The sequence below is a fragment of the Lithobates pipiens genome, unplaced genomic scaffold (genome assembly GCF_037356315.1).
Source record: "Lithobates pipiens isolate NorthernLeopardFrog02 unplaced genomic scaffold, aLitPip1_a1.2 Scaffold_22, whole genome shotgun sequence".
Taxonomy (NCBI): domain Eukaryota; kingdom Metazoa; phylum Chordata; class Amphibia; order Anura; family Ranidae; genus Lithobates; species Lithobates pipiens.
The window spans coordinates 88,470,560-88,485,133 of NW_027507784.1; the positions used below are offsets into that span (position 1 = coordinate 88,470,560).

Here is a 14,574-nt window from a genome sequence, read left to right on the forward strand (position 1 = left end):
ATCACAGCCAAAAGGTCAGACACAAAGCTCGTCTCTTAAGTGGCTTTAGAAAATGCCGGCTCAGCAGTTTCATAGGTCAGCGCCGGGCTGCTTTAAACCTAAATGTAGTTGCTGTAGGAGCAGGAGGTGCAGTGATGCACAGAGAGGGACGCAAACATACGCCGGGGCTCTGGATGCCAACAGATCTCTAAAACCTCTTCAGTAAAAACAATCCAATTTTTTTTTTTTTTTGCTAACACAAAGTTGTTATTAAAAGGTGATGAGTGAAAATTTTGGCTGCCGCTAACAGATGTAACATCTTTTTTTTCTCTTTTTCTGGTCTCTCTTTGAGCTATTCAGCTCCTCACTAACTTTGCCTTCTTGAAGATCTTGATTCGGCCTTGGCTGCTGCTTTACTGCATCACTGTTTCGGCTCTGAAAATCCTTCATCTGCTGTGACTGATGATTCAGCTGCTCTGCCATCGCCTGCTGGTTCCTTAGCTGATCTGCAATAACCTGATTATGCCTTAGTCGGTCTGCTGCCCCCAGCTGGTGTTTTAGCTGATCTATGGTCACCTGATGATGTCTCAGTTGCTCTGCTGCCCCCAGCTGATCTATGGTCACATGATGAGGTCTCAGTTGGTCTGCAGTCACCTGATGAGGTCTCAGTTTGTCTGCAGTCACCTGATGAGGTCTCAGTTGGTCTGCAGTCACCTGATGATGCCTCTGTTGGTCTGCTGCCCCGTGCTGCTGCCTTAGCTGACCTACAGTCACCTGATGGAGCCTTAGTTGGTTTGCTGCCGCTTGCTGCTGCCTTAGCTGATCTGCAGTCAACTGATGGCGTCTCAGTAGATGTGCTGTCTGGCCCTGCGCCCTCAGCTGCCTCAATACCTCCTGCACCTGCCCTTTTCCCGCTCTCTGTTTAATTCTCACACCTGCTCGGTGCTGCCCGGCGGCCTCCATTTCTGAGAGGCTGTAGGCCATGGCCAGTTGCAGATCCTCATCTTCATCGTCGCTGTCCAGTACCATGTAAGCAGGGGCGGCGCTCTGAGATCGCTGGAGGTTGTTTGGTGACCCCCTGACATGGCTGGTTGGGGTTTGTATGTTTGTCTGGTGATCCCGTTTGCTCATCTCCAAGGCCAAGGCAAGTTCGTCTTCTACCCCTGCAAAAAAAAAAAAAAAAACAGTGGCATCAGGATTCATTGCAAATTCATTTATTCAAACTTTTACAAGACAAGACTACCAACCAACAGTTTTTTTGATGTTCTTTGTCCAATCTGTGGCAAAAATCAAAATGCAAGTGAATGTCCATTAACACAGTAGGCATACTCTGAACCGCCAGCCTCGGGTTCGATGTGAATACACGCTTTCAGGCAACTACCATTGTCCCGAGGTTAGGGAGGTGCCATAGATGTCTGCCAGGACATATACCTCCAGGAATGTTCTAAATGGCTTAAGCATTCTCTTATCCTTAAGATGAAGTTTCAATCAAAGCTTTATTTTTATGCGAGACAGAGTGAAAAAGTCATCAGAACCCATTTATTGGTCCTACTGAATAGATTGCCTCTCACTTCCCCTCTCCATGACCACAGTAGAAGCAACAGAAATCTTCTCATTATGGAATAGAGATCCGCATGATGGAAACATTTGTTTCCGTTCATTTCGGATTCGTTTGTCAAGTTAATTTTGTTTCATCACATTCGCTATGTTAGAATGATTCATTTTCAGAATTTATTTTGTATATTCGTTATTTTCTAATCAAATTCGAATTTGAAATGGAAGCATATTGCAACTAGAAAAGTCTACAATTTTTTGGGAAATTGTGTGAAGTGTTCTTGCCTCCACCTACTGGAGTGGGCGGAGTAACTGGGTGGAGTGGCTTGAGTAACTGTTGTGTGGTTGGAGTGGCTGGAGTAACCGTGAAATGTGTTAAAAAGCTTAATATTTTAAAAAGTAGAAATAGTAGTTAAAAAGTTGAAGAAGTTTTTTTTTTTTTTTTTTTTTTTTCATGGGGTGGTCATAATGTTTTGGCTGATAATGGAGTGGTCATAAATGTTTTGGCTGATCATGGGGTGGACATAATGTTTTGGCTGATCATGGGGTGGACATAATGTTTTGGCTGATCATGGGGTGGACATAATGATTTGGCTGATCATGGGGTGGACATAATGATTTGGCTGATCATGGGGTGGACATAATGATTTGGCTGATCATGGGGTGGACATAATGATTTGGCTGATCATGGGGTGGACATAATGTTTTGGCTGATCATGGGGGTTGTCAGCTTTTGTCACCTCCCACTCTAGTTTGGAACATTTCGCCATTCATTCCTATGGGACCAATTTCGCCGCAAAAATTATGATATTTCGTGAAACATTCGGCGAAACGTTCCACAAAGTAATAGCACACCAATCGGGAACAATCCGCACGTTTTGGCATATTACTGTGTATTTACTGTAAAAGCTGTGGGAGGAGTTAGGGTGGTAAATTTGGCTATCATAATAATATATATATGTGAGATAACAGTAAGTGCTCTTGCTATGCAAGAACACTTAATAAATACAGTAAGCCATAAAAGTGAAATAAGATTATGATTCCTACTTAGGCTGCTTTATTGACTAGAATAAAAACTAAATAAAATAGAATATAAAGGATTAGAACAGGACAGAATAGAACAGGACAGAATAAAAAAAAATAAAGGAACAGACTAGAAAAGAATAGAATAAAACAGAATAGGATAGAATAGTAAACAGCCAAATGGGATAGTATAGATAAGAAATTGTAACCATATGGTTCATAGACAGGGGCGAGATACTGCCAAACACAGATGATTCACGACCGGTAGCCACATCAAAGCTATCTATCCTGTTTGCCATGTTTTGATGATGTGACTGTATTTTGGATTTTATTCAACTAAATAAAGATGCCTTTCTGAAGTGCGGCCATCCTGGAACTTCTTTTTCTACTTCAGCCTCATCAAAGGAGGATAATCGGGCATCACAGCCAAGCTGCCCTGATGACTAACACATAAAGGATGCTGTACATAGACAGATAAATAATCCCTATAGATCGGTTTCAAACACAGACAGATGCTATGTAGCCCCTGGGATACAGCCCTCCGCTAGTTGGCTGTGATGCCTGATTACCCTTTGATGTGGCTACCGGTCGTTAATCATCTGTGTTTGGCAGTATCTCGCCCCTGTCTGTGAACCATATGGTCACCATTTCTTATCTATACTATCAGATTTGTCTGTTTGCAACTAGCTGTATAGTAACATCGGGAAGTAATTCCATCTGTTGGCAGTCTATTTCATCCATTTTATCTGGGTTCATTCTTCTGCAAGACAGTGAGATTTGTTCTCTTCTTTGCCATCCTGAATACCTTGATCTGTCCTGAAGAAGCCTAATGGTGAAACGCGTCGATACACAAGGGCTCACTGTATATTCTGTATTATCATACATGATTTTTAATTACTGTATTTTCATAATAAACATTTTTATTTTGTATATTTTGCTAACTGTTTCTTATGCCTTCAAAGTCTGACCTAGGGATACCTAATTAGTATCCTGTCTTTTTCGGTTTCCCTTAAATTTCCGGATGTGGCAATGTGAGCGTTTTTCCTTTTCTAATTTTGATACTCTCTCGGTCAAAAGACCCATCAGAACACAGACTGAATAGTCAAATAAATGAGTCAAATATGAGAATGCACTACATTTAACCAGGTATATGCAACAGATTGGAGTAACAATGTGCGAGACGAGACCCCCCCCCCACACACACACACACACACACACACACGCCATGTAAATATGTTTTAAGTGGGACCATAAATTGTACCAGTGGACCTAGAGTGGGAATTAAGTAACTGAGTTAATGTATAACAGGGTAATCAGTCAGAGATCCTGATAAAGAATACATCCAGAACTGGGCCCAGAAAAGGGAAAGGGTAGGGATCACAGGGGGGAAAAAGGAGAGGAAGGCATTTGGATATTGAAAAGGACAAAGAAAATGGAGTATCTCAGGTGTAAGAGAAAAAGGAACAGAGTAGGGGGGGGGGGGGGGGTCCCAGGGAACGTGGCCAACCCCAGGAGTTCAGCTCGAAAGCGGGGCCCCTTGAAGGTAGACATCAGTGGAAATAAAAATTTTGCCACAGTCTCCAAGTGTCTCAGGAGGTCTCCTCTCAGTTATGCAAGGTAGCAGTGAGATCATCCATGTCCCTGAGTTCATTAGCCTTAGAAAACCACAAGGATATTGAGGGCTGGCTTTGGAATCTTCAACATAAGGGGATGCATGCTTTAGCCGCATTCAGTAACTGGATCATAAGAGAAGCCTTATAATTCTTGATTGGACAGGTCGAGAGATGCAGCAGACATTTCTAGAGGAAAAGAGATTTTGTCTCCAAATACGGAAAGGTTTCTTCACAGTAAGAGCTGTGAAAATGTGGAATAAGACTCCCTACAGAGGTGGTTCTGGCCAGCTCAGTAGATTTCTTTAAGAAGGGCCTGGATACTTTCCTAAATATACATAATATAACTGGGTACTGACATTTATATGTAAAGTTGATCCGAGGGAAAATCCGATTGCCAATTGGGGGATCAGGAAGGAATTTTTTTCCCTGCTGTAGCCAATTTGGATCATGCTCTGCTGGTGTTTTTTGCCTTCCTCTGGATAAACTGTGGGTACAGAATTGGGTATATTGGATTGTACGATATATATATACATTTTTTTTTTTTATGGTTGAACTGGATGGGCTTGTGCCTTTTTTCAACCTGACTAACTATGTAACAAGCAGTAGGGCTCCCCTCTAAGTTTACGTCAGTAAAAGGTCCAAGTTTGGGGCAATCCCAAAAGATGTGGAGCATTGTTCCATCTGCATTACCACACCGCCAGCTTGTAATGGGGACCTGAGGATAAAAACTGTGTAGAGCGTCAGGGTCCCTGTACCAGCGAGTCAAAATCTTGTATCCAGTCTCTTGGATTTTAGTGGCTATGGAAGCCTTCTGCGCAAAGTGAAGAATCTTTTCCCGCTGTGTGTCAATAAATTTGGTGTCAAGGTCCGATTCCCATCTTGAAAGAAACCCAGGCTCATACCCTGTCACTGGTCGGATCAGGGACCCATAGATCAATGAAAGGCAGCGCCGGATTGGTTCCTTCCTGTGGCAAATATGTTTCAGTTCTGTAAGCTGTTGAGATATACGGGGGGCGCGAGCATCGACGGAAAAAGTTATGCACTTGAATACCACACCAGAAGAAGTCAAGAGGGGGGCCTGCGGCTGTCTCGCATGCAGAGGGGGGGGGGAGCTGTCCATCAGGCCCTAGAAAGTCACAGAGATGAAGCCACCCACTGACAGCCACACCCTGAAAGTTTAGGGATCGGGTCGCCCCTGAAGTGTGCGGGAAGGAGACTTAGGTTTTACTTTTACCATGGTAACCATGAGGACACCCATGATAGCCTCTTGGCCTGATCTTGATCCAGAGAGGCCGTGAGATATATTCACTACTAGTGTTCCCTTAGCGAGGGGGAGGAGAGAGCAGAAACGGGGAAGGGTGATAAAGAATGGAAAAGGACAGAGGAGCAAAAAGGGGAAGAAGGGGGGGGTGAGAGGGGTTAGGGTGGTCAAACTGCAATATAAATGAAGGACCTTGATGGGCCAAGAAGAGAGCCCACGCAAGAGTCCGCCCTATCTGGGGGTGGATGAGGTGCTGTGTGCAACCTGAAACAGGTAGTGCGGTTTATAAAACACAACGCATTTGGAGATGCAAGGACTCGTTGCAGCGAGAAGAATGTATTCCTTTAAACCAAAATCCCCAGATTTACAATTAAAAGGCACATCAAACAGAACTGCGATGGGGTACCGGGGGGGGGGGGGGCCTGCACATAAATGGCCCTAGAGCGGCTGGCTAATCCACAGACCATTAGTAACTAAACCCAAGTTCCCCCTGGGGGCCCCCAAGAAGGGTTAGCAAACAGGATTAACATCATAGTTAACAAAACACCCAGTTCAGTGTAGCATATATCAGGTCCAGGCAACCACGAACCATGGAAGCCTGGGGACCAGTCTCTGAAGTCAGTTGGCCCTCGGATAATCATATACAAAGGGAGATGTAGGGCCCCTCAAGTAGATGTGGGCTGGTATGTAGCCCCAATGATGTCCAAAAGATTAGCTTTTACAGGAACCAAAGTAAACCAAGTCAGGGGGAGAGGCCACATACTAGAGAACCTGGTAACAGAAGCTCAGGGTCCCTCGGGAAAGTTCCATCATGGCAACTTCCAGGAAGACTAGCCCCTGGATGCATCATAGGCTTGGGCCTCAAAAGCTAGCGAACTAACCCCCCAACAAAGCACAGCAAAGCAAGTGGGATCACTGGAGTAGCGTGATCTTCAGGGATTTCCAGCATTTGGAGGGATCCGCCAGGTATTGCCTCTACACAGTTATATTGGTCCCAGATGGATCAATGTAACCATGTATAATATGGCCATGTCTTTAATTAGTCTTTAAGGTACATATAAAAAGGGAATTTTTGAAAAAAGACATGCGATGAGAAGAGTATTTTTTATTAGAGCCAGTTGACACAAGATGCGGTTCTGTGCGCTTTTTTTCTGCACAAAATGCATGCACAGTGTTTTCCATGTGTTACAATGGCTCTAATTCACACCATACAGTCAGTTTATGGTCAGTTTCTGGTCAGTTTCTGCACTGGAAACTGACTGCATGGTGTGAACTAGAGCCACTGAAATACATGGAAAACAATGTGCATGCATTTTTAGTGCAGAAAAAAAAAAAAAACACACAGAACTGCATCTGGTGTGAACTGGCCCTTAAACCAAAAAGCACTGACTACACTACAAAGCAAACAGTGAGAACGTAAAAATTTTATTGGTGACTTATGGCCGAACGTTCTGTTGTAGCTGGTAGATCTTCTGTTCTAATCAGTATTGGATTCAAGGGTGCATTTCCGTAACCTTACCATTGACCCGGATGGACTTCAGCTGGCCATCCTCTTCCACCTCCACTCGTTCCACTCCATTTTCTACTATCCTGTACAGGGAAAAGGGCACAGAGTTAGTAGAACAATGACTTGGACCATCAAGAGAAATATACACGTTGCCCAAACAAAGTGAAGACAACCATTTTATTGGTTGGTCTTATATCCAAGACATTTCAGCCTAACATTCTGAGTGTGCTTGATCTTCATCCTACCTGAAGCAGGCCACTGTAGCACCCTCTAGTGTGCTACTAGTGTGAGAGTAGGGAAATCTATACCCTGACTCATGTTTAAACCAGTGAGTCTGTAATTTAGTCAGGGTCATTATCAGGACAGCATAAAATCATACAGACAGCTCTCTGGTGCCTCCCCCTGGTTCTGGAAGGTTGAAGAACATTCTGGAAACTAGGAGGGCGGAGGCTAGGAGGGCTGTTCTGCATTTTTAGAATACTTAGCCAATTCCCAGGAGATGGGCCTGGCAGGGCACTAAGACAATAGGAATAAGTCATGCTGGGAAGGGAGCACGGTGGAAAATGGAGATGGAGTGCTGAGGAGACAGTCTGTGCTCCCTGAGGCGAACCCCCTAGTCCAGGGGGCTTCTCTGCCTTGGGCTGCGAATGCAGCCTGGGCACAGTGGCTGCATTTACAGACCACCCCCCGTCGTTGTACGTTGGCACTTTGAGGAGGGATATCATTGTTATGACAGCAGCTAGCTACCATAACCCCAGTATCCTCTTCTTCAGCAGGTGGTCTGCTTTCAGATAAAAATGGTCTCTGCGGCGGATTTGTTTCAAGAACACTTTTATCGGCGGCGGGAGAGGCCGCCCCCCCCCCCGCCCCCCCGCTTCAGTGCCTTACGTCATTTACTGGAGCCGGCGGCAGCGGCGAAGGCGTTCAGATCCTGTGTCCTGTTCGGTATGGAGACGAGGGAGTGGAAGATACCCCCCACCAGTCTCCATGCCATTGCAGGGCGGAAGCCCATAGCTCTTAAAGAGACATTTACATTTTTTGTTTTTTTTCCAAAATTAAAATTACATTACATTTTTTAGTTTATTTTTATTGCATTTAAGTGTAAATAGGAGATCAAGGTCACCGGTCAGTCCAGACTGTATTTGTGTTAGCCCAATTTTATTTAAAGAAAACAAACTTCACAGAAAGTCTTCCCTCGCAGGGGGTTCCACAATCATTGTATAACAGAAAACGTCAGCCTCCTGGCTCACTCACTCGTACTTAGTCAGACTCCCTCCTGGAGCTTACTTGCTCAGCTGCGTGCTGCTTGGTCGCGGGCCACATTTGCCTGCTGCAGACATAGACTCTCAGACTCCTAGAGACCACCTGTCTCTTTCATGGAGCCATCTCCACCTGAAAGCCCTCCTGACTCCTACACCAGGCCACCTGCCTCTAGGGTGGAGCTGTTCCCAAGTGTGATGAGCCCTGAGCTCTCTTCCTGAGGGGAATATATACACTTTCCTGTATATACTAATACCATCCACCCCCTCTATATACAAATATTGTACACCCTCCATACTGTACAGGCCGCATGTGATGGGCACAGTGAGGCTGCATATGATGGGCACAGTTTTATCTAGCAGTCTTTTATATACCAAGAGTTCCACTTAACGACCAGGCCTTTGCTGCCACTTGGTGTTTACAAGTAAAAATCTGTATTTTTGCTATAAAATTACTCAGAACCACCAAACTTTTTTTTTTAGCAGATACCCCAATGAATAAAATGGCGATCATAGCAATTCTTTTATGTCACGCTGTAATTGTGCAGCAGTATTAAAACGCAACTTTTTGGGGGAAAAAAAATTGCACTTTAATTAAAAAAGCAAAATAATAATATATACATTAGACATGTGCATTCGTTTTCGTCCGAATGCATTTTCGTCCGAATTTCAGCTATTTTCGTCTTCGTTTTGACAAACGATAACGAAAGCACAAAATCCGAAAAACGAAAGATCCGACATAAATAAATGCTTTATTTTCGTTTTCATTGTTACAACAGTTCGATATAGAATAGGAAATTCGACATGACTCTGACAACAATCTGTGTCTATAGAACCTGTGTTCGAATGTGCCTGACCTTACCTCTATTAGTCCAAGATTATATAAAGAAAATATTCGACAGAGAAAAAAGATTTGACAGAGAGAAAAGATTCTGCAAGATACTGTCCTAAAAAGTGTTTGGGGACCCGGGTCCTGCCCCAGGGGACATGGATCAATGCAAAAAAAAGTTTTAAAAACGGCCGTTTTTTCGGGAGCAGCGATTTTAATAATGATTAAAGTGAAACAATAAAAGTGTAATATTCCTTTAAATTTCGTAGGGGGGGGGGGGTTGTCTATAGTATGCCTGTGAAGGGGCGCATGTTTCCCGTGCTTAGAATTGTCCCTGCACAAAGTGTCATTTATGCAGGAAAAAAAGTCCTTTAAAATCACTCGCAGCTATAATGAATTGTCGGCTCCCGTAATACAGAGAACACTCATTGAAAGTCATTGATAAAAAAAATAAAAAAAAAAAAAAAAAAAAAAAAAAAACGTGGGGGTCCCCCAAATTCAATTACCAGGCCCTTCAGGTCTGGTATGGATATTAAGGGGAACCCTGCCTCAAATTTTAAAAAAAATTGACGTGGGGTTCCCCCTAAAAATCCATACCAGACCCTTTATCCGAGCACGCAACCTGGCAGGCCGCAGGAAAAGAGGGGGGGACGAGAGAGCGGCCCCCCCTCCCTCCTGAACCGTACCAGGCCACATGCCCTCAACATTGGGAGGATGCTTTGGGGGTCTGTGACCCCTCAAAGCACCTTGTCCCCATGTTGATGAAGACAAGGGCCTCATCCCCACAACCCTGGCCGGTGGTTGTGGAGGTCTGCGGGCGGGGGGCTTATCAGAATCTGGAAGCCCCCTTTAACAAGGGGACCCCCAGATCCCGGCCCCCCCCTGTTTGAAATGGTAAGGGGGTACAAAAGAACCCCTACCATTTCACAAAGAAAGTGTAAAAAATGGTTAAATAAAACAAACACACTTTTGAAAAATTCCTTTATTAAAAATAAAAAAAATAAAAAAAAAGATTCCAGCGGCGGTAATCCACTCTTGCTATCCAGCGACGGACGGTCATCTCTCCAGCGATGTCTCATCTCATCCAGCGCAGCGATCCTCCTTCCTTCTTCTGTCTCCTCCACGGAGACACTGCAGGCATTCCGGCGGCTGACGTTTCTTATATACGGAGGGCGGGGCCACCCGTCACCTGACCCCGCCCCCCTCTGACGCAAGGGGAAACCCGGGGGTTCCCTGTGACGTATGGGTGACCCCGCACCCCTCTGATGTAACACAGGCAGGTTTCCGTTACATCAGAGGGGGGCGGGGTCACCTATACGTCACGGGGAACCCCGGGTTTCCCCTTGCGTCAGAGGGGGGCGGGGTCAGGTGACGGGTGGCCCCGCCCTCCGTATATAAGAAACGTCAGCCGCCGGAATCCTTGCAGTGTCTCCTACACGGAGACAGAAGAAGGATGGATCGCTGCGCTGGATGAGATGAGACATCGCTGGAGAGATGATCGTTCGTCGCTGGATAGCAAGAGTGGATTACCGCCGCTGGAATCTTTTTTTTATTTTTTTATTTTTAATAAAGGAATTTTTCAAAAGTGTGTTTGTTTTATTTAACAATTTTTTACATTTTCTTTGTGAAATGGTAGGGGTACTTTTGTACCCCCTTACCATTTCAAACAGGGGGGGGCCGGGAGCTGGGGGTCCCCTTGTTAAAGGGGGCTTCCAGATTCTGATAAGCCCCCCGCCCGCAGACCTCCACAACCACCGGCCAGGGTTGTGGGGATGAGGCCCTTGTCCTCATCAACATGGGGACAAGGTGCTTTGAGGGGTCACAGACCCCCAAAGCATCCTCCCAATGTTGAGGGCATGTGGCCTGGTACGGTTCAGGAGGGAGGGGGGCCACTCTCTCGTCCCCCCCTCTTTTCCTGCGGCCTGCCAGGTTGCGTGCTCGGATAAAGGGTCTGGTATGGATTTTTAGGGGGAACCCCACGTCAATTTTTTTTAAAATTTGACGCGGGGTTCCCCTTAATATCCATACCAGACCTGAAGGGCCTGGTAATTGAATTTGGGGGACCCCCACGCTTTTTTTTTTTTATTTATTTATTTATTTTTTTATCAATGACTTTCAATGAGTGTTCTCTGTATTACGGGAGCCGACAATTCATAATAGCTGCGAGTGATTTTAAAGGACTTTTTTTCCTGCATAAATGACACTTTGTGCAGGGACAATTCTAAGCACGGGAAACATGCGCCCCATGTGGCCTGGTACGGTTCAGGAGGGAGGGGGGGCCACTCTCTCGTCCCCCCCTCTTTTCCTGCGGCCTGCCAGGTTGCGTGCTCGGATAAAGGGTCTGGTATGGATTTTTAGGGGGAACCCCACGTCAATTTTTTTTAAAATTTGACGCGGGGTTCCCCTTAATATCCATACCAGACCTGAAGGGCCTGGTAATTGAATTTGGGGGACCCCCACGCTTTTTTTTTTTTATTTATTTTTTTTTTTTTTTATCAATGACTTTCAATGAGTGTTCTCTGTATTACGGGAGCCGACAATTCATAATAGCTGCGAGTGATTTTAAAGGACTTTTTTTCCTGCATAAATGACACTTTGTGCAGGGACAATTCTAAGCACGGGAAACATGCGCCCCTTCACAGGCATACTATAGACAACCCCCCCCCTACGAAATTTAAAGGAATATTACACTTTTATTGTTTCACTTTAATCATTATTAAAATCACTGCTCCCGAAAAAACGGCCGTTTTTAAAACTTTTTTTTGCATTGATCCATGTCCCCTGGGGCAGGACCCGGGTCCCCAAACACTTTTTAGGACAGTAACTTGCAAATTAGCCTTTAAAATGAGCACTTTAGATTTTGAACGTTGGAGTCCCATAGACTTTAATAGGGTTCTAAAGTATGCTATATACTAGCTCCGTCGAATCTTCTTTATACATTCGACAGACACCATAAGCCTTCAAAGACAGATTCGACCGTGATTCATGTGGATTTTCGGACGAATGCAATTTTTGAACGAAAAACGAAATAAATAAAAACGAATTTCGGGAGTAACTAAATAAATTAAGTTTTCAGACGAAAACGAAATTCCGAAACGAAATATTTTACTCTGCACATGTCTAATATACATACACACAAAAAAAAAAAAAAAATTATATATTATATATATATATTATATATAGAGACAGAGCGAGGCTCTGCCCTTATGAAATTGGAGGAAAAAGAGACACAGACACAGAGTTTGCATATCTGCGGACTGCAAGACTAGAGTGTAAAATGGAGAAAACTGCTCTGTCAGGTTTTGCTAGTTTTGGATTGGATTCTGTAGTTTGGAGATCCCTGAGAGTCATGGGTGGGACGGGATCTCCAACCCTGTGTCCAGGTCTTGAGGATAGCGAGCAGGGTGTGTGCCCAGCTGCACACAGCCCATATAACGAAGGGCTGTTGGGAGTAGAGTGTGGAGGATGATGGAGTATGAGCAGCTTGCTGCTGCTGCTGTTGGAAGACAAGCCTGTGTTTGGAGAGTGGTCTGCCCTGTGGGAGACTGTAGTCCGTGTAAGGGACTGGGAAAGGCTGACAGCCTTGAGAGTCAGGAAGACTAAGGAAGCCAGTGAGTCCAGGGGGCTGGAAAGAATCGATAAATCTGTTGGGAGCAAGCGGAGGAACTGCTGACAATTGAGAGCCAGGTGGCTTGGTATGTTTTCATTTGTGTGCTGAATGAAGTTAAACCCCTGCGTGGGATTCCTGGATGGACTATTGTTTTGTTTTTCCTTTAATAAACGTGGCCTAACAGGCCCTTAACTAGAAATGCCTGTCTGATGTGGACTGAAAATGCATCTAACCACTTGAGCTAAACTCCCCAATGTCAAATACACATACACACACACACATATACATATATATATATATATATATATATATATATATATATATATATATATATATATATATATATATATATATATATATATATATATATATATATATATATATATATATATATATATATATATATACACACACATACAGTGCCTTGCGAAAGTATTCGGCCCCCTTGAACTTTTCAACCTTTTGCCACATTTCAGGCTTCAAACATAAAGATATAAAATTTTTATTTTTTGTGAAGAATCACCAACAAGTGGGACACAATTGTGAAGTGGAACGAAATCTATTGGATTTTTGAAACTTTTTTAATAAAAAAATAAAAAGTGGGGCGTGCAAAATTATTCGGCCCCCTTGCGTTAATACTTTGTAGAGCCACCTTTTGCTGCGATTACAGCTGCAAGTCGCTTGGGGTATGTCTCTATCAGTTTTGCACATCGAGAGACTGAAATTCTTGCCCATTCTTCCTTGCAAAACAGCTCCAGCTCAGTGAGGTTGGATGGAGAGCGTTTGTGAACAGCAGTTTTCAGCTCTTTCCACAGATTCTCGATTGGATTCAGGTCTGGACTTTGACTTGGCCATTCTAAGACCTGGATACGTTTATTTGTGAACCATTCCTTTGTAGATTTTGCTGTATGTTTGGGATCATTGTCTTGTTGGAAGATAAATCTCCATCCCAGTTTCTGGTCTTTTGCAGACTCCAACAGGTTTTCATCCAGAATGGTCCTGTATTTGGCTGCATCCATCTTCCCCTCAATTTTAACCATCTTCCCTGTCCCTGCTGAAGAAAAGCAGGCCCAAACCATGATGCTGCCACCACCATGTTTGACAGTGGGGATGGTGTGTTGAGGGTGATGAGCTGTGTTGCTTTTACGCCAAACATATCGTTTTGCATTGTGGGCAAAAAGTTTGATTTTGGTTTCATCTGACCAGAGCACCTTCTTCCACATGTTTGGTGTGTCTCCCAGGTGGCTTGTGGCAAACTTTAGACAAGACTTTTTATGGATATCTTTGAGAAATGGCTTTCTTCTTGCCACTCTTCCATAAAGGCCAGATTTGTGCAGTGTACGACTGATTGTTGTCCTATGGACAGACTCTCCCACCTCAGCTGTAGTTCTCTGCAGTTCATCCAGAGTGATCATGGGCCTCTTGGCTGCATCTCTGATCAGTCTTCTCCTTGTCTGAGCTGAAAGTTTAGAGGGACGGCCAGGTCTTGGTAGATTTGCAGTGGTCTGATACTCCTTCCATTTCAAAATGATCGCTTGGACACAGTGCTCCTTGGGATGTTTAAAGCTTGGGAAATCTTTTTGTATCCAAATCCGGCTTTAATCTTCTCCACAACAGTATTACAGACCTGCCTGGTGTGTTCCTTGGTCTTCATGATGCTCTCTGCGCTTTCAACAGAACCCTGAGACTATCACAGAGCAGGTGCATTTATACAGAGACTTGATTACACACAGGGGGATTCTATTTATCACCATCAGTCATTTAGGACAACATTGGATCATTCAGAGATCCTCGTTGAACTTCTGGAGTGAGTTTGCTGCACTGAAAGTAAAGGGGCCAAATAATTTTGCACGCCCCACTTTTCAGTTTTTTTATTTGCTAAAAAAGTTTAAATTATCCAATAGATTTCGTTCCACTTCACAATTGTGTCCCACTTGTT

General features: G+C 44.2%; 1 protein-coding gene across 1 annotated transcript in view; it reads right to left on the minus strand.

The window, feature by feature from the left end:
- DNAJB2 (DnaJ heat shock protein family (Hsp40) member B2) overlaps positions 1–14,574 on the minus strand; it is a 62,993-nt gene that overhangs the window by 6,748 nt on the left and 41,671 nt on the right. The window contains exons 9-10 of the mRNA XM_077447851.1: positions 6,950–7,020; positions 915–1,142 (exon numbers count right to left, since the gene is read on the minus strand). Of these exons, the coding sequence (XP_077303977.1) occupies positions 915–1,142; positions 6,950–7,020 (299 nt within the window). The remainder of the gene's footprint in view (positions 1–914; positions 1,143–6,949; positions 7,021–14,574) is intronic.